Here is a 26330-nt window from a genome sequence, read left to right on the forward strand (position 1 = left end):
CTTACTGAGAGTGTTCGCAGCAGGTGAGCTGATTCTCATTTACAACGTCGCCTACAGCAAATAATCATCTGATTAAAACGATCTGATCCGCTCCGAATGAAGCACAGCCCGGTGCCGTTGCGTCTAAACGGATTAGCGCTTTAATGGGTTTATTTGCATTTCCTCACGCATCTGCCTCACATCAGCAGGATGACGATGCGAAGTTAGGATGAGCGACTGTGGCTCTTTACACAAAATGAAGATCAAGAGAGGTTCAAGCTAATGAGGCTCTAATTGGAATTTAGTCCAAAAGCCAGATTCACGTTACTGATTGCGACGCAGTGCTTAGGATTGCTCAATTAGCAATGATTCATTCATTCTGACGGACTTTAACAGTTATCCATTTGTCAGGTTTAGACACATTTCTAACGTGTAATTATCTAATTACAGTATATTGTTCTTAAGATGTTCCTCTGAAGTCGTTTGGATGGATAATTCAGATGATATAGTTTGTGTGTGTGAGTGTTTGAGGCAAATTTTTACCACATAAAAAAGGCACTGTTTTTATTTAGAAACTTATATTTCAGTTCTTAAAGAAATCCAGGGCTCAATGGCTTCAAGCCATCGTTTAAGCTTATGAATGTTTGCTAGTTAGGGAGTTTCGTTAGCAGTGAAGAAAACTACGGAGCTGCTAAGGTGACATGATAGTCCTTTTTTTACTAAGATGTGGCCGTAAACAAATATAAAGAGGAAATTAAGTTCACAAGATCTATTTTGGAACAAAAATCATGACCACTATAATAGCATTTTAAATGAATTGAAATCGACTGTGGAAATCATCTGAACTAGACCGCAGGAACCGAAGCAGGGAGACGATGATGTTACATTTTTCCTTCAATCCTGGAATGTTACACATTGCAACATGGCTATATCATTAGCCTAACGTTAGTTATTTAGCATCACTTTAAGCAAATTCTGAGAGATCACAGAATTTGTCAGGCCACGTATTAAATATAGTAAACTGTGGCCTAAAGATCGACCTCAATTTGTGGCCAGAACATGTTCGAAAATAACCACCATGTCGATAAAGCTGTTGTATTTACATAGGATTTTGCATTTACATAGTAAAATAATTAGCTATGAATGTGACAGTGAATCAAGACTCGGATAAGGAAATCTCACTCACGTTGACCTGTGAGCTGTTTCTGTAACAGCTAACTGATTAACTGACTAGCTATTTGGTTCTTGGAGGAGTTTGATAGACATTTGTCTAGAAATAATAACATTTCAGTATATTAAATTTCACACAGATTATTGTTAATGGTTTAAAATAATGTGGTCATTGAATAAGTTCAAGCTTAAACAAACGTGAACAACTGAACCGATTTAAAGGATCATTTGTTTAATGTACAGATGATAAATTCTTCTTTAAATTTCCTCTGTGTGTATGTACAGTATAGAAACACTTTTCTTGTTAACAGCCTCAGTAATTAAAGTGCTTGTGGGCTATCTAGCAATCAACACCGTTAAGTGCACAGGGCCGGTGTTTGGTCAGCATACACACACATTACAGGGACAGATGGCGAGCGTGAGTCGAGTCAACACACTGACTTTAGTTACACATTTAGTTACAGTTTTCACACTGAAGCTGTTTGTAAAACACTTCATTTGATTTCACTGTGAATTATTAGCAAGTAATTAGTAAATCTGGACTGCGCCAGACGCCAAACCACAGACTAAACAATAACGGCTAAAATAGTAATCAAGATTCATTTTCTCACTATTGAAATCACGGTTAATTACACAATTATCGAGCCAAACGGAGCAAATATTCAGCTGTTGTATCTCTCTGTTTCTCAAATAATTTCCTTATTATTTTAAATTAATTATTTATAATTGTTTTAAATTTTTACAAAAAAAGCTGCTACTTTATTATACATGAATTAAGTTTATTAGTTTAATGAAATAAATACAACAATAAAAAGTAACAAGCTAACATTATAATAAATATTGTAATAATTAATCATTGAAAATATGCTAAAATGGAATGTAACAGCTGTATTTGTAAGTTTATCCTTCTTTGGCTTGTCATCTTGAGTATTGTCTGTGGAACTAAACAAAGACAGACATGGCTCAACATGTTTTGGAAGCAGAGACGAGAAAATGATCAGAATCGGTTAGAAGTTAAAGGATAAAGTTGACTTGAGGGTGAAATTTTGCACCATCCATAGCTATTGAATGAAGTATTTTTATTTATTTAACGTTGTTGCACGTTCAAAAAGGAAGCTCAACCTTCTAAACTGATCATTTCTTAATTTTAATATATATATATTTTTTACTATTAATACCTAGTCATAAACCATAAAAGGAAACTCCACAAGAGCTGTATTTATTGGTGTTGATGACATATTTTGAAATCATTAAAATGAAAATAAATTTGATTCTGGTTATGCAGATAACACTAATTTGTAAATAGCGTCATAATTCGGTATTTAATACTGATCTCCAATGGCATTCAATATTTCTAGTGTTTTTTATTTACGGATCAAAGCCTGAAATGTCAGTGTGACATTGTGATTATATCAAACTGTCAGTCAGTGGCGTCTGACTTAATTCTGCTCTTCTCTCGAGTCAATATTATGCAAGAAGAATAGGCTCAAATCCAAGTTTTAGAACTGTGCATGACTGAGATATGCCTCTGTTTTTGGCAACTCCTACACGTCTGTCTGTGTCGTGCTAAAATCCTGAGGTCTGAATATAAAAAAGTATGAACTCCTGTATAAGCTGCTTGTGTGCATGTAACTCAACCCTGAATGCGACTGAAAACTTATTTTAAATAAGATGTCTTTTAAACTTTTATACTTATGTGTGTCAGACTTACATACAAGGCAAACAAACATGGTACCTCGACTCACATCCTCAGCAACCACCTGCACTTCCTCATTCCCAGTCACCATCCTGCCGATGTGTTCATCCGTGTTTGATTAGTATGGTCTGTTTAAAAGCACACTGTTTAAAGGCTTAGCACGTTTGCCTCTCACCTCCAGGGTTGGGGGTTCGAAGTGTATGTGGAGTTTGTATGTTTTTCCTGTGCCTCAGGAGTCTCCTCTGGGTACTCTGGTATCCTCTCCCAGTCCAAAGCTATGCATAGGCTGTAGGTTGACTTGCATTTGTGTAATGTGTGTGATTGTGACTCGCTATAGAATGGCATCCTGTCCAGGGTGTACCCTGCCTTTTGCCCAAGTTTCCTGGGATAGGCAGGATGGATGGATGGAGGGATGGATGTACGGAGGGAGGGATGGATGGATGGATGGAGAGATAGGTGGATGGGTGGATGGATGGATGGATGAAATGATTTTGATCACAATCTCTGCTTATCCTGTTGTGACCTGTTTGTACCTTGACTGACCGTTGCCTGATTTGACCCACACGATATTTTTGTATTCTTCACCGGAATTATTTTAGCTGGAAATCTTCCTAGTTTTATGATCTATTCCTATTAAACTTGCTTTCACTTACATACACTTTCCAGAGTCTAGTCCTGACAGACTGCAGGAATGCAATATAGTCAATAAACTAAAACTGGGCTCTAATCCAACTAGCTAAATAATCTCAGTTCATCATACTGACAAAACTACTATTAGTTGTACAACACTATTTTATACATGCTCCTCTTTAATTAGTTTTACAGTAATATGAACTGTAACATGATTATCTTGTCTGTATAGGTGAAACTATCATTTCCGTCTCCTCTACTCGGTGCCTGCCCTGACCACTGCCCTAACAATGAACCGACACGAAACTGCATCAGGCTTGAAGGCGAGATCACTCAGTTCCACATTCCTGAGGGGTTTTGTTTTCCTCCTTCATCCCTCCCTTTTAATTACACCTTCTCTCATTGCTCTCTTAGGGCAGCAGTTTCACTCTTCAAATCTCAAAAGCCGTCTCCCGTCCGGTTAGACGTTCTATTTTAAAACCAAAGGTTATCTGCGTCCTGCGTCCCGATGTTAAGAGCACTTACAGTGCAATTACTCTGAAGCGCTATCTGTATTCAGGGCTGAGTTATCTGAGGCCAGTGGTTGAGATTGTATCGCTAAAGGCTGAAGAAGTTTAGACATTATTGCTTCTCCATTCTGCTGAATAAGGCCTTTTATACTGTACACAGCAAAAAAAATAATACAGTGAGTGACAGTTGTGTGTGAACTGAGAATTATTGGCTCACTGAGACGAGACGGTAAGTGAATAAAAATTAACAAAACAAAGGAAAGGATGCAAAATGTCCTTCGGGAAGTATTATTGTCTGAAAAAATGCAGTACCGAAAAAAATGCACTACATCTGGACACATTACTGACTGCCATGTTTTCCTCTTTTTGCCATCTGTGTTGTAGTGTGTGTGTGTGTGTGTGTGGCTGTAAATTAACTATTAATTATAGCATGTTTTCTTTGTGTTAATGCTTTATACACTTACCTTGGTTGCAGGTCTTTCCTGTAAATCCAGGGTGACACTTGCACTTGTTGGGTCCGATACAGTCTCCATGCTTGCATCCGTGCTGACATAGAGCTGTAGAGATTCCCATACGGGCGAAACAACCGTCAGTTATATTCAACAGCTAAAGCAAATCAATCAGTCAATCAATCAGCACAGCATTAAACAGCTTTATGTGATAAAGATGAATAACATTCAAACCGACTGATAGAAGAAAAGGAGGAAAATATAAGTGAGGGGAAAATAGATTTCAGGGTCATGTTTTTTGCATCTGCTTCAGTTCATTCTTAATCCAATTTAAGATAAATAGCTGAATAATAAGCCTGGTCTTGTAATATGTACTTGGGTGTGTGCATTTCCATGCTGAAGCAGAGTTTCTTCTGCCAATTAAAATATTTTCCTGTAACCTCACATCCTGAAGTCCTTTCTGCTTCTTACACCACAGCAACTTTCCAATGATTGCAAAGTTACATTTAGAGCAATTTGTTCATAAAATTCATGAAGTTCATCCCATTTGATGTTCTGCAAAAAGAGGTACTTCCTTCTAATGCTTACTATAAATGGTTGCTTCTTCACAACCCTCTCTTTTTTCCTCTAAGATTACAAGAGAATAAAAAAAAACAAGAAAAAGAAAACAAAGATACAGCTCAATCTCTGAGCACTGGAGACTCCTTCCGAAAAATGTTAAATCTTCCCAAGAAAATGTCACCCTATCAGCAATGTTTCTAGTTTATATAACGCATTAAAAGGAGCACATTAATAAAAACCAACCACAACTCCTACATCGCTGTGTGGTACGAGCAAAAAGACCACATTGAGGGAAAAACAAAGTTGTAAATTGCAAAACTGTCCTTTGGGAGAACAGTCCATTCCAAGTAATTCTTAAATCATGCGTTTTTTATTATTTTTAAATAACATAAAACCAAGTATAAATGATTCCTTTGGCATATAAACTATTTAAGAACTACTTGAAAATGAACTGTAAAATTTCACTCCTTGATTAATTCACTCATTCGGATCATCTGCACCGTGCTGTTTTCCTTTAGGCTCTGTGCCACGAATAGTGCACACTGTTCTGCAATTCAACTTCACGACTCATTTCATCTAACATTTGGATTGGGACACCGCCTATCCCAGAGCTGAACCTGGGGAAATAAAGCTTCTCAGCTTCTCAAATATGAAAACTGTGGAATAATGCAAATTTCAGGCATTGCCGCCCCTGAGTCGGTGTATTAAGATATATAGAGTGAGTGCTACATGTTTCTCTTGCCAGCCACCATACAGTTTTCACTTTTCAATCAAGGCGCCATGAACCGCAGCGAGCTGTTTCCTTTTCAAGCCCTGTTCGCATGGCAGCTTCCAGCCAAGTCAGACTAATTTCCATTAAAAGCTTCATTAAGTCTGTCATAATACTGTCCTCTGAAAGGCGTTAATTATGCCCAGTGTGGGGACGAAGAGACAGACAGCAGAGACAATAAGGGACAGGGATGTCAGACACCTCCATCTGCCGACCACACTCACACACACACACACACACACACACACACACACGGCAAGCAAAGATAGTTGTCTGGATAAGCAGACAAGGGAGCATCCTCTTTTTGTTGATGAATTCAGTGCCTTTATTTATCAGCCATAACAATAAAACCACTGACAGGTGAAGTGAACATTGATTATGTCACTACAGCGGCACCTGTCAAGGGGTGGGATATATTAGGCAGGAAGTGAACAGACAGTTCTGGAAATTGATTGTTGGCAAGCGTAAGGATCTGAGTGACTTTGACAAGGTCCAGATTGTGATGGCTAGATGACTGGGTCAGAGCTTCTCTAAAACAGCAGGTCTTGTGGGGTTTTTTTCTGGTATGCAGTGGTTAGAACCTAAGGAAGGACTCCAAGGAAGGACAACCGGTGATCCACTGAAAGGGTCATGGGCACTCAAGTCTCAGTGATGTGTGTGTGCGTGTGTGTGTGTGTGTGTGTGTGTGTCACTTTCACAGCCAATCTGCCTACTGATGGGAGGAAAATATAAAACCCAAAAGAAACCCAAGCGGACATGAGAGAAGAGAAACTCCACACAGGTCGTAACCTAAGCTCAGGACTGAACCAAAGACCCTATGAGACATCAATGACATGCTACCACCCTGAGTGACTGCTGCTCTGTAATTATTTGGTCAGTGATTAAGAGACAAAACTCGAGCTTTCGGAAAAAAGGAACACGACATCTGCGGCAGGTTCAAAAGCACTTGTCCAATCTCTAAGTGCCGGTAGATAAGAATAACCCTGTCTCATTTCACCTTAGCAATCACAACACAACCTTTTACTTCGCTTTTAAGCTGCACTCTGAATGTCACCTGATCAAAACCTTTCTCGAGTTAAACCTTATGGCCTAATTTGGTAGAAAAGCCAAACACAGCAAGCAGTTGAGCTTTGACATTGAGGCGTTATCCAGGTCACTGATTTATCTGCTCCGGCAGGCAGCTATCAAACCCGACGAAATCATGGATTAGTCTGGAGGACGTGCCAGCTGATCATGAGATGAGGTTATATTTGTAAGCAACAGAAAGAGCTTATGGAATGAGCCATGAGTAAGGGGAAACCTATCCTCTATGCCTAGCTCAGAAAAAAAGCCAGCTCTTGGCACGCACATGCCTCAGGCAAACCGTGCCAAGGAAAATACCCAGTATTGACTAACCACATCAAAACCTGCCAACTGTCCCAGCGAGTGCCTTACATACTTCCTGGAGCTTCATTACCCAAGTAACTGAGGTAACAATTTACTTTAACCATGGATCACAAGACTGACTTAACCTTGTCGTGAAAGAGGACATATATATCGAGTTATATGGCAATTTATATCCAATGATACACTATATTGCCAAAAGTATTCGCTCACCCATCCAAATAATCAGAATCAGGTGTTCCAATCACTTCCATGGCCACAGGTGTATAAAATCAAGCACCTAGGCATGCAGACTGTTTTTACAAACATTTGTGAAAGAATGGGTTGCTCTCAGGAGCTCAGTGAATTCCAGCGTGGAACTGTGATAGGATGCCACCTGTGCAACAAATCCAGTCGTGAAATTTCCTCGCTCCTAAATATTCCACAGTCAACTGTCAGCTGTATTATAAGAACGTGGAAGTGTTTGGGAATGACAGCAACTCAGCCACGAAGTGGTAGGCCACGTAAACTGACGGAGCGGGGTCAGCGGATGCTGAGGCGCATAGTGCGAAGAGGTCGCCAACTTTCTGCAGAGTCAATCGCTACAGACCTCCAAACTTCATGTGGCCTTCAGATTAGCTCAAGAACAGTGCGCAGAGAGCTTCATGGAATGGGTTTCCATGGCCGAGCAGCTGCATCCAAGCCATACATCACCAAGTGCAATGCAAAGCGTCGGATGCAGTGGTGTAAAGCACGCCGCCACTGGACTCTAGAGCAGTGGAGACGCGTTCTCTGGAGTGACGAATCGCGCTTCTGCATCTGGCAATCTGATGGACGAGTCTGGGTTTGGCGGTTGCCAGGAGAACGGTACTTGTCTGACTGCATTGTGCCAAGTGTAAAGTTTGGTGGAGGGGGATTATGGTGTGGGGTTGTTTTTCAGGAGTTGGGCTTGGCCCCTTAGTTCCAGTGAAAGGAACTCTGAATGCTTCAGCATACCAAGACATTTTGGACAATTCCATGCTCCCAACTTTGTGGGAACAGTTTGGAGCTGGCCCCTTCCTCTTCCAACATGACTGTGCACCAGAGCACAAAGCAAGGTCCATAAAGACATGGATGACAGAGTCTGGTGTGGATGAACTTGACTGGCCTGCACAGAGTCCTGACCTCAACCTGATAGAACACCTTTGGGATGAATTAGAGCAGAGACTGAGAGCCAGGCCTTCTCGTCCAACATCAGTGTGTGACCTCACAAATGCGCTTCTGGAAGAATGGTCAAAAATTCCCATAAACACACTCCTAAACCTTGTGGACAGCCTTCCCAGAAGAGTTGAAGCTGTTATAGCTGCAAAGGGTGGACCGAAGTCATATTGAACCCTATGGATTAGGAATGGGATGTCACTTAAGTTCATATGCGAGTCAAGGCAGGTGAGCGAATACTTTTGGCAATATAGTGTATGACACTGAGACTATATAAAATGCTAGCCAAATTTTTTTAAAAAAAAGAGATTTTTCTTTCATAGAATTATTTATATGGCATAGAATGTACAGTTTTTCCTTTTTTGAAGTAAAAGGGTCAAGAACAGAGCCAGAATGCCCTCGGAGATGTAACCATAGCAACAATTGTAATAGGCTAGCCTAATGATATGTGAGAAAGTTTGCTAAGCGTAACAACAAAGACTTGCTATTTCAGTAATGAGGAAGTAAAATATCTACAAAGCCTGTTTCTTAAAGCTGAAATAACCAACACGTCTTTTGCCGCGTCATTCATTACTGTACAGTCCAGAATTATTGGCACCCTTCCTATTAAAGGAGTAGAATGAAGAATGGCACATACAATGAGTGACTCACATACTTACCTTACAGAGTAGAATACGTTCTGCAAAAGTCTATTACCAAAATTATTGCCATCTGATTAATATTTGATGAGTAGCACCATTGTGATGATAAGTTCAGGTGTCAAATATTCCGCAAACATTAAACTCTTCTAGATTTTTGTTGCTCATACTTCCTTTATTATGGCTCTGATTGTGTTTTTGCTTCATATTTTTTTACCTGCCGCGTAGCTTAATAACCATCTGCCTCTGCTCTGCAAAATAAACAGGTTGTTTTTCCTCATGGTGACAGGTAATTAAGCAGATGTGTATAAAATCTTCACTAATTATATATTTACTGAACATATAAAAGTTAGCAAGGACATTTTTAATAATTTAAATGAATAACTTTTATTATTATTATTATTATTATTATTAGTAGTAGTAGTAGTAGTAGTAGTAGTAGTAGTAATAATATTAATAATAGTAATAATAATAATAATAATCTGGTGTATTATTCTCATTTTCATTAGATTTATATTTTCATTAAATTCTATATATTCTGACAAAAATAAATCGTGTGTTTGTTAAGAGAATAATAAATGTCCAAATGTTCTCAAATACAACCTTAATAATTCTCTTAAAGGGTGGCAATAATTCTGGAGTGAACTCTGTTCCTGTCATTTGTGACGATCTGTTGAGCTTTATTTATTTATTTATTTATTTATTTATTTATTTTTTTTATTTTTTTTTTTTCCATATCTCATTCGAAAATCAATAGTGGTTCCCTCCCGCTATTATAAATGTCATAACAAGCCCTTTATGATGCTGCTATAGACAGAGAAATGTCAGGATAAAACGCAGAACCTTTTACCAGCAAATATGTCACATCTTATGAGTTCAAACCAGACGCATTATGACAGATACAACAAGCGCATGTCATAACATACATCATGACATGACAGTGTGGTTTGATAATTAGCACAAACTGTCAAGACGATTCACAACAAAGATGCAGGTTAAGAGTGGAGTGTTATCAAAACTTATAATGTGACCAGTCATATGTCACTGTAATAGAATTCTGTCCCCCAAAAAATAAAATAAAATAAAATAAAATAAAACAATACTGACAAAAAAATCACCTTTTAAAGCAAAACAACATTTTAGTAACACACACACACACACGTACACACACACACACACACACACTCAAAGCACACATATATGATCAAGAGGCTTCTTCAAGAGGTCACACTATTAAAGCCCTGAGATTTGATCCCACCCTTAAATCAACCCTTAGGTCAGAACTTTAACCAGCGTCTCAGACCGCCTCTCCTGAGAAGCTTTAAAATATGACAGCGACATAAATCAAGATGAGTGACTAAAAAGTTATCTCCAAGTTATTACTGGTACTGTAAATATAGCACACATACAGAAAAGACCAAATATTTAACACTCATCAGCTCAGCGAGACTGTATTTAGTGCAATTTAAATAAAATACAGAATAAAAAAAATAAGAATGAAGAAAGAGTGGGATAATTATTATCACATTTACAAGTAAATGCGCTGTATGCTACATCCTGCACCAATGCATCTAAACCAAGCTAACTACATTATTCGACTAAGCTCGATATATAATAAATAATTCTGAATATATTCATGTGGTTTTTCTTTCCACACCATGGGATTAAGCTTAGCAGGCCACATTTACATTCATGAGGTGATGGTCATGTGGTATTAATAAAATGAAAGTGAACTATTATTAGACTGTTGCTATGTATTATTCAGCTGTTGCATTGCTTGAAACACGTCTTGGTATGTATTCATTCATTCATTCATTCATTTAGCTTGTTTTATTTATTTATTTAGCTGGTTTTATTTATTTATTTATTTATTTAGCTGTTTTTATTTATTTATTTATTTATTTATTTATTTATTTATTTATTTATTTATTTACTTACTTACTTACTTACTTACTTAATGTATTCATTCATTCATTTAGCTTGTTTTATTTATTTATTTATTTATTTATATTTATTCATTCATTCATTTATTTATTATAGCATATCATTTACATGTCTTCAAATTTCCCTTCCTGAGAAACTGCCTTCATAAGGACTTCATAACATGAGCCAATATATACCACCTTCAGAAGGTGATTTTTTTTTTTAATTCTTTCTTAACAGTCACATTGTCACGTTGTAAATTGTGATGACGCTCCATTTTAAACTTGCGTCATAAAACTGACATAATTATATCATAACACCGTTATCGCGAATCGTTTGTGTTAACTGTCAATCCGCACCGTCATGTCATTTAGAGAGGTTTATTACACACTTTATGATGCATGTTATGACATGTGCTTACTGTATCTGTCAAAATGCGTCTGATTTGAACTCATAAGATGTGACATACGTGCTCTGGGTTTTATTCCGACGTTTCTCAACATACAGTGCATGTATTCAAGCAGGAGACTTCATAAGGACTCGATAACATGATCAGCTTACATCAGGGTTCTTTAGTGTCCTTTATAAGATCATTTAAGGAGTTTGTAATTTGCTCAAGAAATGCTAAGCAGCTTAGTTGTGTATTCCCAGGATAATTTTTTTTTTTTTTTTTACATCATGGCATTGATATGAGAGAACCTGAGCAGCTCATCAGAGTCATAAGCAGCAAAAAATAAAAAAAATAAATGATCCTGTAGAATAATGTATTAGAATAAATGGTGTCAGAATGATGATAAAAGATTAGATGTTGCATTAGAATAAAACAAGGCTTCATAACACATTCATAAGATTTAAATGATGCTGAAGAAGCAAAACATTTGTATTCATATACTGTATGACACATACATCAAGTTCTTTTGTTATTTATGTTATGCTGGTTTTTGTCCCCACATTTATGTGACATTCATGATGTTTACTTCATTTATAACACTCTGACACTGAAGCATTGCAACTAATATATTACTCACATATTATTAAGATATTGACCCCTGAGTTTATTCTGTATCCTGCGTTGTTCAATGCTTATGCATGTGTTACGAAATCCGTGATTTACACAGCCTTCTAATTTCCATCTGCCTGTAGGAGAACCCTTTTTTTTTTTTTCCGAGACTCATAAAGAAGAGCCGGTGTTGTTTTGGACAGAATCACACTTCTCAAGCACAGCAGTGCAAACAGAGGCTGCAGCAGCAGGTGGGGAATGTTCACAGGAAATCAGCATGTGCACTGAGCATGAGTGAGAGCTATAAATAAACAGGAAGTGAGGATCCAGAGGACAAGGCACCTCATAAACACGCTAGCAGAGATGACTGCAAAAGTGGAAGATATGATGCTAACCTTTGGCCTGGCACCTTATCCCGATTAGCCTGTTGGTTAAGCCGTCGAGAGCTGCAAAACAAACGGCCAAAAACAAAAGAAAACGAAAGAAAAAGAAAAAGATGACGAGGGAGGGGAAGACAAGCTGAAAACATGTACACAGGGGCCATGCCTTGAAGGACATGCATTCCTTACAGCACATATACAATGCATAAAATGCACACGATGCTCACACACACATACGTACTTCTCTCACATAAACATACACATACATACAGTCTCTCACATTTCATTTGGTGCAACAGCGCAAGAACGTTAGGTACGCAGTGCGGAGGGAAGGGCTTCATTATGGGATTAAAAAGGGTCCTTCAGCCTTGATAACCCAAGCACCTCATTAAAATGTACAAATCCTGCCACGCACAAATATCCTGAGCCAAGAAACGTAAGCACATTCTGTACTGCCTGAGACTGAGAGTATTGGAGTACAACAGTGAAACCCAAATCAGTGCCAGAACACAATGAGACTGCGTCCAACCATCACCGAGACACCTAATATCTTCGAGCGTTTTTAATTTTTGGTTTAAATAAAAGTGTTATTTCTTCAGCACAGCATGATTCCACATTATATATACCACTTAAATGAGGCTATACAAGCATACACAGTGTTCGTTAGGGAAATCGTTAAAGATCTTCTGACTGTACTAAAACATTAGAAATGACAGCAGTGCCTTACAACACTGGTCCTCAGAATAGAGCTGGAGGGTGAATGATTTTCACAATGCAGCGTTATGAAATGAAAGCTGTTGAGTTATTTTAGTCATTAGCGTATTGAAGTGGCCACTTGAATTGATGGGCTTAATTCAAATCTCAATAACTCAAAAACCTATGAATAATGTCACGTGGATGTCACTAATGTGTTCTGAAGGAGAAAAGGTCATGAATTTTTTTTTTTTTTTTTAAAAAAGGGCTTTAATAAATAACTAAAATATATTGTGCACATTTAAATGGATTGTGTTGAAATGTGTTGGGGAGGGTCTGTGGAATTAATTATTATTATTTATTTTTATTATTATTAAATTATCCAAATATTACCCAAATGCGCCGTATGCTACATCCTGCACCATCTAAAACCAAGCTAACCTCTATGTTAACTGAGAAAGACGGATATGTATTAATGTGTATTTGCAACATATACATCTCACTATCCACGCTAATGTGCAATATTGTGTATTTTTCAGTGTACTCTGTTGATTTATACTTAATCCTTCTTAATTAAAATTCCTTCATAGTGTTATGTTTAAAGGTTTGTTGCTGTTGCCAAAATAAATTTGGTTGTATTCTATGATAAATACCTGAAACATAATAAATACCTTAAGAAATAATTGTGAACCTACCAGGCTCATGAAACGCCTCCTTTTCCATGCAAACACAATCAGGCTCTAGGCATTCGGTAAGGTGGTTACATGAATGCATGTATTTTCCAAATTAGGATAGTTTTGAGGTAATAAAACTGGATTTTTGCAGATACCCACACTACCGTATTATGCTGGGAGTGTGTTTGAATAGATGCGAAACATTTTGATGACGAAATTATTTAATATATGCCGCTCTTATTCAAATAGAATTAAATTAGCTTAGTTCTTTCTTCAGAACGTGACGTACAGAGAAATCTAGTGAATGTCTGCCAGAATTATAGCATTCAATGGTTCAATTGCTGCATGTTTTTTCTGTGGAATAATTAAATAATTTTTTACGTGTTTTTATTTATATTTAACTTGATTATGATTGTGTTTATATTTTTACCACATGTGATTTTTATTAATTAAATTATTTATTTATATTTTTTACTTTTATTTTATTTTATTTTATTTATTTTTTATTGTGCCTAACCAGGGCAGTAATGGATCCAGAGCCTGTCTCAGACATACAGGTATAGTGCAAGCAAGGAATACACCCTTGATAGGTACAGATAATTTACATTTACTGCATTTGGCAGACCTGCTTATCCAGAGCGACTTACAAAATTGCTTCTGAAGTCTCTATCAATAAATACATCGATACTAGTGTTAGTTTAAGTACTTCAGGAAGAGTTAGATCTATAGATGTTGTTTGAAGACTGTCAGTGACTCAGCTGTTCGGACATCTCTGGGAAGCTTGTTCCAACACGTAGGTCCCAGAACAGAGAAGAGTCATGATGTTTACTTTCCTTATACCCCTGAGAGATGGTGGGAGCAGTCGAGCAGTGCTGAGGGATCAGAGGGAGGGAGTGTAATGCAGTGTGGGGTGTGATAAGAGCTTTGAGGTAAGAGGGTGCTGGTCTGTTTTCAGCTTTGTAGGCAAGCATCAGTGTTTTAAATCTGATGTGTGCAGCTACCAGAAGCCAGTGGTGGAGGCGTAGAAATGGGGTTGTGTGGGAGAACTTAGGAGGCATAAAAACAAGTCACACAGCTGCATTCTGGATCATTTGGAGAGGTAGAATGGCGCTCAGGGGCAGACCTGACAGGAACGAGTTGCACTAGTACAGTCTCGAATAAGGGCAATTTAGTGGAAGCAGTTCTCCTACAAGTGTGTTTTTTGGGAGATGGAAGGAGACCAGATAACATGGAGGTATAAGTTAGCAACACTACCCACTGCTCCACCATGTCACACTGATTCAGTCATTTTATTTTATACATGATCATTTTTACATGACATTTTTTTATTAGTTACATGATTTATTAGTTTATTCTGAGTACAAGTGTAGTTTTTAGAGGCAAACGTGCCATTTTCGCTCTAAATCATCACATCAACATCTAAAATCCATGTTATTTTTTTGGGCATGCTGCTATTTATTTCCGTCATTCTGACTCTAGCTATCATTCACCTTCTTGCATAAACAAATTCCTTTTCATTTATGACTATCTGCTCCCATTACAGTATATCCACCCAGACATGTCTGTGTATTATGTTACCAATTAAAAGTTCAAATCTGATTCAGGCTTCTTTGTAGTCTTATCATGAACTAAGCAGGCAGAAAGGGCCTCTCCAACAGATTCAAATCCTCCTGGCTTTCAGGATCTGCCAGTGGGATCAAAGCAGTAGAGCGTGTCAGAGAGAGAGTTAATACGAGCTTAATCTTCCCAGTGTAAATCTAATCACATGGAGGAAAAGAGAGAGAGAGAGAGAGAGAGAGAGACAGAGAGAGACAGAGGGAGAGACAGACAACGACAGTTATAGAAAAACACAGAGAAAGACGAATGGAAAGAGACAAAGAATGAGAAAGAAACAGGAATACATAGAGAAACAGAGAGAAAAAGAGAAAACAGAGAGAGACATGTGAGAAAGACAGACAAGCAGATAGACAGACAGAGAGTAGATACAGGGAGAGAAACAGAGAAACAGACAGACAGAGAGAAACAGAAAGACAGAAATAAAGACTGAGAGGGATAGAGATATGGAGAAAAAACAGACAGACAGACAGACAGACAGGCAGGCAGGCAGGCAGAAAGAAAGAAAAACAGGTCAGCATCGAGGGACAGTGATATAGACAGAGAAACAGACAGGCAGACAGAAAAACAGACTGACAAAAAGGGGTAGAGATATAGAGAAAGAAACAGAAAGATGGACAGAAACAACAGATCAGCATAGTGTGACAGAGGCAGATAGAAATAATCAGAGAGACAGACAGAAAAACAGATTGACAAAGACAGACAGACAGATAGACAGAAAGTGGTACAGCATGCCATAGAGAGATATCGAGAAACTGACAAAAACAAGAATAGTGATTCCAAGAGATAGACATTGAAAGACAGACCAACAGACAGAGAGAGACTGAGAAAATAACAGACGGAGGCAGAAAGAAAGAGACACAACTGTAGAGATGGTAAGAAATACAGACACAGAAAGGCAGACAGGGACACAAGTAGACAAAGAGTATGAAAAGAAACAGTGTGAGAGGTAGAGCGAGAAACAGAGGGAGACAGATACAAATATAGAGATGAAGCGAGAGAGAGAGGGAGAGAGAGAGAGAGAGAGAGAGAGAGAGAGAGATTGTCCTGGTTCTCACTGAACACAGAGCGGAACAGACAGTCCAGGCGTAAAGGATTTGAGAAGTGGACGTATTCGAGTCAAGCATGAAGATGTGCTGCACGTATTCTGACACCTCATTCATCAAGAGTTGGTACAGTTGCTCCAAAACATTATATATACAGCACTAAGCACTAAAGTACAATATATAGCATGATAACGTTACAGCACTAAGCACTATTCTGTTATAAATAATTAATCAGATGATTAACCTGACTATGAAGAGCCTAACTTAATGACTGAGGGTTTAGAAGATTCCCTTCTGGGTCAGTGGGAACAATGGGGATCAGTGATTGATCTTTGGGAACAGCAGTTATCACTGATTAGTCATTGTGAATAATGATGATCAGTTCTAGGTCATTGGGAATGGTGGCGATTTAAGTCTGGTCACTGAGAATTTTGGTAAAGAGTAATTGGCTGTTGCAGATGGTGATCAGTGATTGGTCAGTGTCAGTGATTAGTCTTTGCAGACAGTGGCGATCAGCGATTGTTTACTGGGAAGCAAGGGTGATCAGTGACTGGTCACTGGTGGACAGTGGTGGTCAGTTATTGGTAGACAGTGGTGATCAGTGATTGGTCATTGGGAGACAATGGTGTTGATTTTTTGCTCACTGGTAGACAGCAGTGATCAGTGATTGGTCATTGGTAAACAATGGTATCGAGTAATTAGTCATTACAAGACAATAGTAATTGTGATTGGTCACTGGAAGGCAAAGGTGATCAGTGTTTGTGCTTTGGGAATATCGATTATCACTGATTAGTCATTGTGAATAACGATGATCAGTTCTTGGTCATAGGGAATAGTGACGATTGGCGTTTGGTCATTGAGAATAATGATCATCAGCAATTGTTTGTTGCAGACAATAGTGATAGATGATTCGTCACTGGGTGGCAATAATGGTCAGTGTCAGTAATCAGTCTTTGCGGACAGTGGTGATCAGTGATTGTTCATTGGGAAGCAAAAGTGATCAGTGAGTGGTCACTGGTACACAATGGTGATCAGACGATAATGGTCAGTGTCAGTGATTAGTCTTTGCAGCAAATGGTGATCACTGATTGCTCACTGGTAGACAATGGTGATTAGTGATTGGTCATTGGTAGTCAATGGTATTGACTGATTGGACATTTAGTGACAATGGTGAAAGTGACTGATCATTTAGAGACACTGGTGTTGATTGCTTGCTTACTGGTTTACAATGGTGAACAGTGATTGGTCATTGGTTTACAATGGTGAACAGTGATTGGTCATTGGTTTACAATGGTGAACAGTGATTGGTCATTGGTTTACAATGGTGAACAGCGACTGTTCATTGGTTTACAATGGTGAACACTGATTGGTCATCGGAAGACAATGGCGATCAGCGACTGGTCTTAGGGAAACAACGGTGATCAGCTATTAGGAACATGATCCAGTCAGGCAAATGGAAAAATAAATGCAACCAATTAAATGCTAAATTAACAGAATGCTCAGCCCCCGCTCGAGCAAAGTAAATTCATTAACTCAAGCCTCTTTTGCGTCGATTCTCATTGCAAAATACTGTCTTTGATATGTGACTACATGTTAGGTTTCTGTTTATCATCTGAATTACAACAGCAGGGTACAAGACTACACCTGCCTGACTTATTGAGTTCTCCCCTAACATCCAGCTATAACTCTGAAAGAAAAATGGAGCTTGAGCAGTAAATGTCCACTCATTTTTAGTGGATCTTAGACCTACGACACTACTGTGGAATATTTGATTTGATAATAATAAGAAACTATTATATTTATATATATTTTCAATAGCAGACAGGAAATGCTTGTCCAGCATGGCTAAAATAGACTAGAAGAAGAAAACCCTCTTTGTGCGTTGTGAAGACACATTGATTTTTGACAACTGCAACTGATTTGAAGCAGTAAATTATGGTACATTTTCCGTGTCTGGTGTAAAACTAACAGACACAAAAGTAGAGAAAGAAAAAGAGGAAAAAAATGAGAGAGAAAAATAAAAAAAGAGAAAGAGAGAGAGAGAATAGAAGACTCCTATACAGCTCTGATTATGGTGAAAATGTTCTTCAGTCTATCTGAACAGTCTTCATTTTAAAAAACACACTGAAGTTTTGCCCTCCAGACTCCAGATGTTCCGAGAAATAAAACACCACTTTGTATCTTCTGGTAATCACTGATGTGAACAGTGGCAGTTTTAGGTCTAGCATTTGGCTCTGGAGCGTAGATCTGTATGCTAGGTCACTGTGGAGCACTTTCCCCTCTATGACCTTCTTTTCCACCAGGCTTTTATTAGGATCTTCTACCTCTGCACTTCAGGACATTCCCATGAGTGCAAGAATGTGAAGGATGATGGAAGAAGCTGAAACACTGCAATCAAGAAAGACAGAGCTCCTGCTGTCCCTTTCATTCACCCTTATCCTCTCTCCTCTCTTCTCTAGCCAGTTTCAATTACTGCCTGAGTACGTGACGGCTTTCTGATTGCACGCTAGCTGCGATTGGGGACACGCTAACCTTGGGTTTCACGTGTTAGCCATGTTTCCTTGAAGATTACCGAATCTTTTATAGAAAGTGAACATTTCCAGGACTCTTGGAAACACAAATTTACATTTCTATTAAACTGAAAAAAATAACAGAATTGAAGATAATTGTTTGAATGATTCGACATTTCAGCTCAAATGCTACCGTAATAGTGTCTGGTTTATAAAAGTGCTTCTTTGAAGCAGGAGCTGTGAAGTTCTGCCCATACAACCCTGAGAATAAATTTTTGGTTCTGTCAGTAGAAAACCTGCCTAAAGCTTTTGGGCCCCTGACAAAATTCCTAAAGTGTAAAGCTATTAAGAATCTGGAACTAAAATCCAGAAACTAAAATTCTCTTGTTAAACAAAATAGCATTAGCAAACTTTAAATTCATCGTACCAAACTACCAGGAAAACCTGCCTAATGTTACTGAGATCTTTAAAACGTTCCTACGGTAAAAGTGCTAAAAGTTTTGGAAGTGCAGGAAATAAACCCTAGTTCTCCTAAAACACCAGGCACCCTGATAGAGAAACCTGACTAAATTATCTAGGTTCCTCAAAAGGTTCCTGCGGTGTAAAAATCTGGATCAAAAGTCCAGGAGCTAAATTTCTGGTTCGTCCAGTCCAATGGAATTATTGTTTAATTTAATAGGTTTATGAAAAAGTTCCTCTGGTAGAAAAACCTGTCTAAAACTTCTTTGTTTCTGAAAAAAATTCCTGAAGACAAATGGTGCTGAAAAAAAAGTTCTGGACCAGGAGCCAAGGAACAAAATTTTGGTCCTAGAAAAAGACAATAGAAGCATTTTTTAAGTATGGAAATCCCTTGTGACTGGATTCCTGAAAAGGTTCCAGTAGTGAAAGGGGACTTAAAGTTCTGAAATTACACACCAATAATGAAAATTCTGGTTTCTCCAGTAAAAGCAACATAAGATTAAAAGTTAAGTTCCTGGGCTGCTGTTCCAGGATTTTGAAAGTACCTTTTTACTGCAAGAACCTTTTCAGGAATTTATGAATTTTAGCATTGCTACCATTGGAGAAAAGAAGATTTTAGTTCCTGGACTGTAATTCCAGTCATTTAGTTCCAGTCATTTCGTTCTTAGTCATTGTACCCTGCAAGACAGCTCAGGAACTTCAGACATGTTTTCTACCAGAGTAACCTTTTCAGAAACCTGTGAATATTACGTTTGCTTCTAGTAGAGGAACCAGGATTGTAGTTCTTGGGCAGTAGGTTTGCATACACTGTTCTGTCTAAGTCCAGAATTGTAGCTTCTGAAATGTAGTTTAGTACCTTTTTAGTTAAGAAATAATTTCAGGAAGCCAGTTGATTTTTTTTCTATTAGAGGAACCTTTTATTCTGGAACCTATGAATTTTAAAAATCGCTAGAGAAAGCAGGATTTTAGTTCCTGGGCTTAAGTTTCAGAACTTTTTACTAGCTTTTCACTGAATAAACATTTTCAAGAACACATGAAATTAAAGTGTCTTTTCACATCAGGAACTTTTTGTAAAAAAAAATAAGACAAAACAGCCAGGAATACGAACATTTCTATGAGATTTTCATCACGTACACTTAGCATCAACCATAAATTAAATTGTCATGGGTTCCAGCATATTGTGAAATTTCAGCAGTGAGATACAGAATTGTTTAGAGGTGTGAAAATTTCTTCTTTTAAGTTGACTAGGCCATGTCGAATCTTTTCATAAATACGACCCTGTTTAAATTGAGCGATATTCTATTAGTGTTCTTTTTACATATATTTGAATAAAAGCACCAGAGGAAATGTGAGAGATTCACTCACTCACTCACTCTCACTCCCTCACTCACCCAACACAAAATCACAGGTATGCACCCATGCTTCGTTTCATCTTGCCCCACACATGATTACGCGACAGCTGGCACATAAACTAAACGAGATAAGAGAGACTTTCGGCTCAGTGCACAGACGCCTCAGACACCGTGAGGTTAGAAAAATCGCATTAGCTGTTACTTACAGCTCCGTCAGTTGATTTGTGAGTCAAGCAGCTTTCTTCTCGAGCGAAAGCCAGATATATCACGCTCCCACAGCCGAAGCAACAGCTGGAATATCATGCGTACAAGCCATGCAGAGAATGTTGCGCATTTGTCAGGCTGCCAGCTGCGCTCAGCTCGCTAATAATATCCTCACACGCCTCCGAACGCAATTACACCGAGTGCGAGGTTATTTTGATCTCACAGTAAGGCTAAATGTTTGGGCTTGGATACATGCCTTAACTTTATTGGATGTGTACGGAACATGCTGCAGCAGACATTATAAAACATGCTAATGGTGTTAATGCAAGCGCTGCTGCCTCGTCCTCTGAACGCTCTGAATGCACTTGATGAACTGAGTGCCTCTGTATGAGGAAGAGAAACCGGTGTAAATGTAAATGTGTTGTTGTTGTTTTTTTCATTTGAAAGAGAGATAGAGAGCTCATCACTGTAAGTACGAGTGGAGAGGAGCTCATGAGTAGCGTAGCTCATTGGCCATCTTACAGTGATTGCACATTCATTTTAAAGGTATTCAGTCTGAAGATCGTTCTTATTAGCAGTGTAGGATCATTTGGGGAACTGTATTTCGAAGTATATATTTTTTTGGGCAGAGCATGTTTTCTATCAATTAATTCAAGTTTAATTAAATTAAAATGAAGCAAAACTTGAGCTTGGAAGTAAATGTATCCTGCAATGTGCGTATTTATGTATGGAATAAAACACAGCGGAATTGGATGTTGTGGAGAAAAATATCAACTATAAGGTGATATGAGTGTTTTATTCCTGTTATAGGTTTTAATCACTTTTTTCATTCCTGTTATCTCTTACATTATAGCAGCTATAAACATCCATTCATCCCGCCAAAAATTCGAAAGAAACAGAACGCTTGACAATCTCAGTAATTTCTTGGAATGAAACAGAATTCATATGTCTTCTTGTTTAAGATACAAAATGTCAAGCGGGATGAATTCTGCTTATCTGAAGTGTAGAGCAATATTTCAGTTTAATATTCATTATGAGCTTCATCTCTATTTACACTACAGTACAATGTTTGTAAGCGGAAATCTAACTGCCTTGAAGCTTGCTTACTTAATAGTTCAAAAACGTTAAGCTCATAAGAAGGAAGTGTTATGGCTTGTGTGTCAGACACAAAGCTTGCAGCCTCATTTCATTTGGTCCATATGGAAATAATATTGAAATGGCCCATAATATATTTCCACTTAAGATTTTCTCACTATCTATGAGTCACAGCATGTGCCTAATGTAGCCATTTGAAAGGCTGTAAATCGGCGTTTACACAAATAGTGTTAAAGTCGAAGCCTGTGTGCTGTGCTTGATGTAAGTCACAATTGCTTCTAAAACGTTTCAGAAGAATTTCAGAATTCATTTAGGATAGATGAAGAAATATACAGAATAAAATCATAACCTTATCTGTATAATTAAACTGGTAAGGGTAACATGCTCGAGCATTTCTTTTAATATTAATCAGTCCCTCCAGGATATTGCAATTTTGCAGTCTTGCAAGTTTGCAAAATCAAGCAAACTCCTTAATATTTAAAGAAGCCAAAACCCTCTACAAAATCCAGCCTTTTTGGCAGCAAAAAACTCAGTAAAAAATCCTACAGGGACTGTTTAATAATGGTGCCATGAAATACATGACACTAAAAAAGATTAAATTAACCTGTTAAAAATATGTGTCTTCAATGTATCGCCTCACGCCTCACAATTACTCAGTTTTAAATGTGCTGAAGTGGACCAGCCACCAGTCACCATGCACGTCTATGCACATGATGCTATTATAGAAATAATAACGTATTAAAGCCAGGGAAATGTTAATGTAAACCTAGCAGCAATAATTACTGTGAACTCAATAGCGCTGTGGCATAAGAATATTATATTACTATTTTTCTATTTTTTTTTTAACTTGTCAGTGTTGCAAAATTTAATTCTGACTTAACACAAGTCACCAGTTCATTCCAGGGAGTGGAAAGGTTTCAAATGAATGCAGTTTATCTGCAAATTGAACCTGATCTGATATTAATGAGGTACGTTATTAGGCATGTGGTGATGATCATACAATATCCTGCAATATTTAACACAAATAACATGTCAAAATGTTGTTAATATTTATGCTGGTGCCAAAAAAAAGGTACCAAAATGTCACTGGGCTGGTGACCCTCAAGGTTGTGTTATAGACCCATTTAAATTGAATGGCAGAATTATTTCTGTGGTACTTCGGATGCAATATTTATATTAATTGTACAACAAAAGAGTATTTTTTTTTAAATCTGAGAGTGTAGATACACTATATTGCCAAAAGTATTCACTCACCTGCCTTGACTTGCATATGAACTTAAGTGACATCCCGTTCCTAATCCATAGGGTTCAATATGACTTCGGTCCACCCTTTGCAGCTATAACAGCTTCAACTCTTCTGGGAAGGCTGTCCACAAGGTTTAGGAGTGTGTTTATGGGAATTTTTGACCATTCTTCCAGAAGCGCATTTGTGAGGTCACACACTGATGTTGGATGAGAAGGACTGGCTCTCAGTCTCCGCTCTAATTCATCCCAAAGGTGTTCTATCGGGTTGAGGTCAGGACTCTGTACAGGCCAGTCAAGTTCATCCACACCAGACTCTGTCATCCATGTCTTTATGGACCTTGCTTTGTGCACTGGTGCACAGTCATGTTGGAAGAGGAAGGGGCCAGCTCCAAACTGTTCCCACAAAGTTGGGAGCATGGAATTGTCCAAAATGTCTTGGTATGCTGAAGCATTCAGAGTTCCTTTCACTGGAACTAAGGGGCCAAGCCCAGCTCCTGAAAAACAACCCCACACCATAATCCCCCCTCCACCAAACTTTACACTTGGCACAATGCAGTCAGACAAGTACCGTTCTCCTGGCAACCGCCAAACCCAGACTCGTCCGTCAGATTGCCAGATGGAGAAGCGCGATTCGTCACTCCAGAGAACGCGTCTCCACTGCTCTAGAGTCCAGTGGCGGCGTGCTTTACACCACTGCATCCGACGCTTTGCATTGCACTTGGTGATGTATGGCTTGGATGCAGCTGCTCGGCCATGGAAACCCATTCCATGAAGCTCTCTGCGCACTGTTCTTGAGCTAATCTGAAGGCCACATGAAGTTTGGAGGTCTGTAGCGATTGACTCTGCAGAAAGTTGGCGACCTCTTCGCACTATGCGCCTCAGCATCCGCTGACCCCGCTCCGTCAGTTCACGTGGCCTACCACTTCGTGGCTGAGTTGCTGTCGTTCCCAAACACTTCCACGTTCTTATAATACAGCTGACAGTTGACTGTGGAATATTTAGGAGCCAGGAAATTTCACGACTGGATTTGTTGCACAGGTGGCATCCTATCACAGTTCCACGCTGGAATTCACCGAGCTCCTGAGAGCGACCCATTCTTTCACAAATGTTTGTAAAAACAGTCTGCATGCCTAGGTGCTTGATTTTATACACCTGTGGCCATGGAAGTGATTGGAACACCTGATTCTGATTATTTGGATGGGTGAGCGAATACTTTTGGCAATATAGTGTATTTTGAAAAGTGTCTGGAAAAGTGTGCAAAAACGAATAAAAAAAATTGCTGTCCACATTCAGTGTAATATGCTTTCAGTTCTCCACTGTGCTAAATGACCCATTTTTTAATAAAGAACTGGTGACTTGCTGTGTAGTCAGTCTGTATTTGTGTGTAAATGTGTGTGGCAGAGAGTTAGCGCGTGTGAAAGAAGTAAAAGCCCCTCTAAGCTAGCCCCGGAGCCCTAGCTGTGCACGGTAGCGGCAGGCTACTCACGCTGGCAGTGCCCCCAGGAGCGTCGCGTCCAGCCCCAGCAGCAGTCAATGCGAGTTCCGTAGCGGCACAGCCCATTGGACGAGGCCATCTGCCTAGGCCACCTATCAGGATAGAATAATAAACATGATATCAGTAGAATTACTACAATAGTACGTTATTGTGCTAAATTGACTTTATCGTGCTAAGGCTCGGAAGGTTGGAGGTTCAAGCCCCGGGATCACCAAGCTGCCCCTTTTGGGCCCTTGAGCTAAGCCCTTAACCCTCTCTGCTTCAGGGACACTGTATCTAGGCTGGACCTGTGCTCTGACCCCATCATTCTATCAGACAGCCGGGATATGCAAAGATAAAAATGTAACTTTGCTGTAATGCACGTGTGACAAATAAAGGCTTCTTCTGCAATGTTTGGAATGCAAGAGTACATTGACATATCAAATCTGTTCAACAGTTCTGCAGGATGAATCTAGCTGCTTTAATTCAGACTGCTAGTAAATAATATTGAATTAACAGCCATTTCCATTGGCAACTTTCGTTCAAGTGATCCAAACCCCTAAACATTCAACGTTGTTGTTTACATACTGACACTTTAAATTATTTACTCCTTCATGCACATATATCTCACAACCTAAACAGTCAGTTAAGCATGATTTTCACTCTTAAGGCTCCTCTCTACCATCTCAGAGGATTTAGAGATCTAGCAAAGTTGGAACTGGTGATATGATATGTAATTTGTTTGTTGTGATGGTTACTATTATTTGACACTAGTTGACACTTAGACCATGGTTCGAGATGAATGGTTCTGGGTGTTTTTCATGTCATCTATCTGCTTCACTTGAGTAGGACACCATGACTGGGTTATATTTGTACAGAAAAATTGTCATTTTGCTTTTTCTCTGTAGAAGTGAGTGAAGCTGACAGAAATAAAAAGCCTTTGTCATTAAAAGGAAAAATAGGCAGCGCCCTACCTACTCAAATTCTCGATTCTGATTGGTCAGTGGGTCTCAATTCATTTTCTATAACAGCATCTCTGACGGTTTTATATTAATACGTTTTTTGTTATCTAAAGTAACCACCAGACACTCCACATAAACAAAAGTTTTCTGACTGAAGATATTAATTTAACAAATTTGGAAGTAGTCTGCAGAATCTGCACTTTGGTAAAAGCTTGTGCTTGAAGTTTTCTCCCACTTAGATCTACCAGATGGAGGCTTTGCGGTTTTTCTGTAACACGACACGCTTCATTTTCTCACTAACTAACTTCATGAGAGAGATAAAAAGAGAGGCTGGTTGAGAATAGGACTGTTTACAGCTGTCATATACAGTAGATAGATAATAACATCTAACTTGTTTTCTGGCTGTTCCACAACATTAAACATGTAGCTGTAATTGGATAAATAATATGATGTGCTCTTTACTATTAGAACGCTAATTGTAAAGGCAAATTGCTGTGCTATAATAATAAATAAATAAATAAATAATTCCAAACAAAATGTGCTAGGAAAATAATTAACTTCATTACTGAAGGAACAGAAACTTTTATTTGCAATGGCTGGCATCATAGCAGCATGTCATTGTTTATTATTTTCCTATAATAGCACATTCTAGACCTTATATATTGTATTCTGTTGAGCTACACATGCTACTCTTGACATCCCAGCAAGCTTGAGCTCTTCAGCTCTCTGGACCTGCCTG

General features: G+C 38.6%; 1 protein-coding gene across 7 annotated transcripts in view; it reads right to left on the minus strand.

Moving 5' to 3' along the window:
• npnta (nephronectin a) overlaps positions 1 to 26330 on the minus strand; it is a 67107-nt gene that overhangs the window by 31022 nt on the left and 9755 nt on the right. For 4 of the 7 annotated variants that reach the window (XM_058385573.1, XM_058385569.1, XM_058385575.1 and 1 more), the window contains exons 2-4: positions 24642 to 24742; positions 12279 to 12329; positions 4449 to 4541 (exon numbers count right to left, since the gene is read on the minus strand). In XM_058385573.1, coding sequence (XP_058241556.1) covers positions 4449 to 4541; positions 12279 to 12329; positions 24642 to 24742 — 245 coding nt within the window. The remainder of the gene's footprint in view (positions 1 to 4448; positions 4542 to 12278; positions 12330 to 24641; positions 24743 to 26330) is intronic. The other 3 variants (XM_058385570.1, XM_058385576.1, XM_058385574.1) reach the window with 1 other exon arrangement.

The sequence above is a fragment of the Hemibagrus wyckioides genome, linkage group LG03, assembly GCF_019097595.1.
Source record: "Hemibagrus wyckioides isolate EC202008001 linkage group LG03, SWU_Hwy_1.0, whole genome shotgun sequence".
Lineage (NCBI taxonomy): Eukaryota > Metazoa > Chordata > Actinopteri > Siluriformes > Bagridae > Hemibagrus > Hemibagrus wyckioides.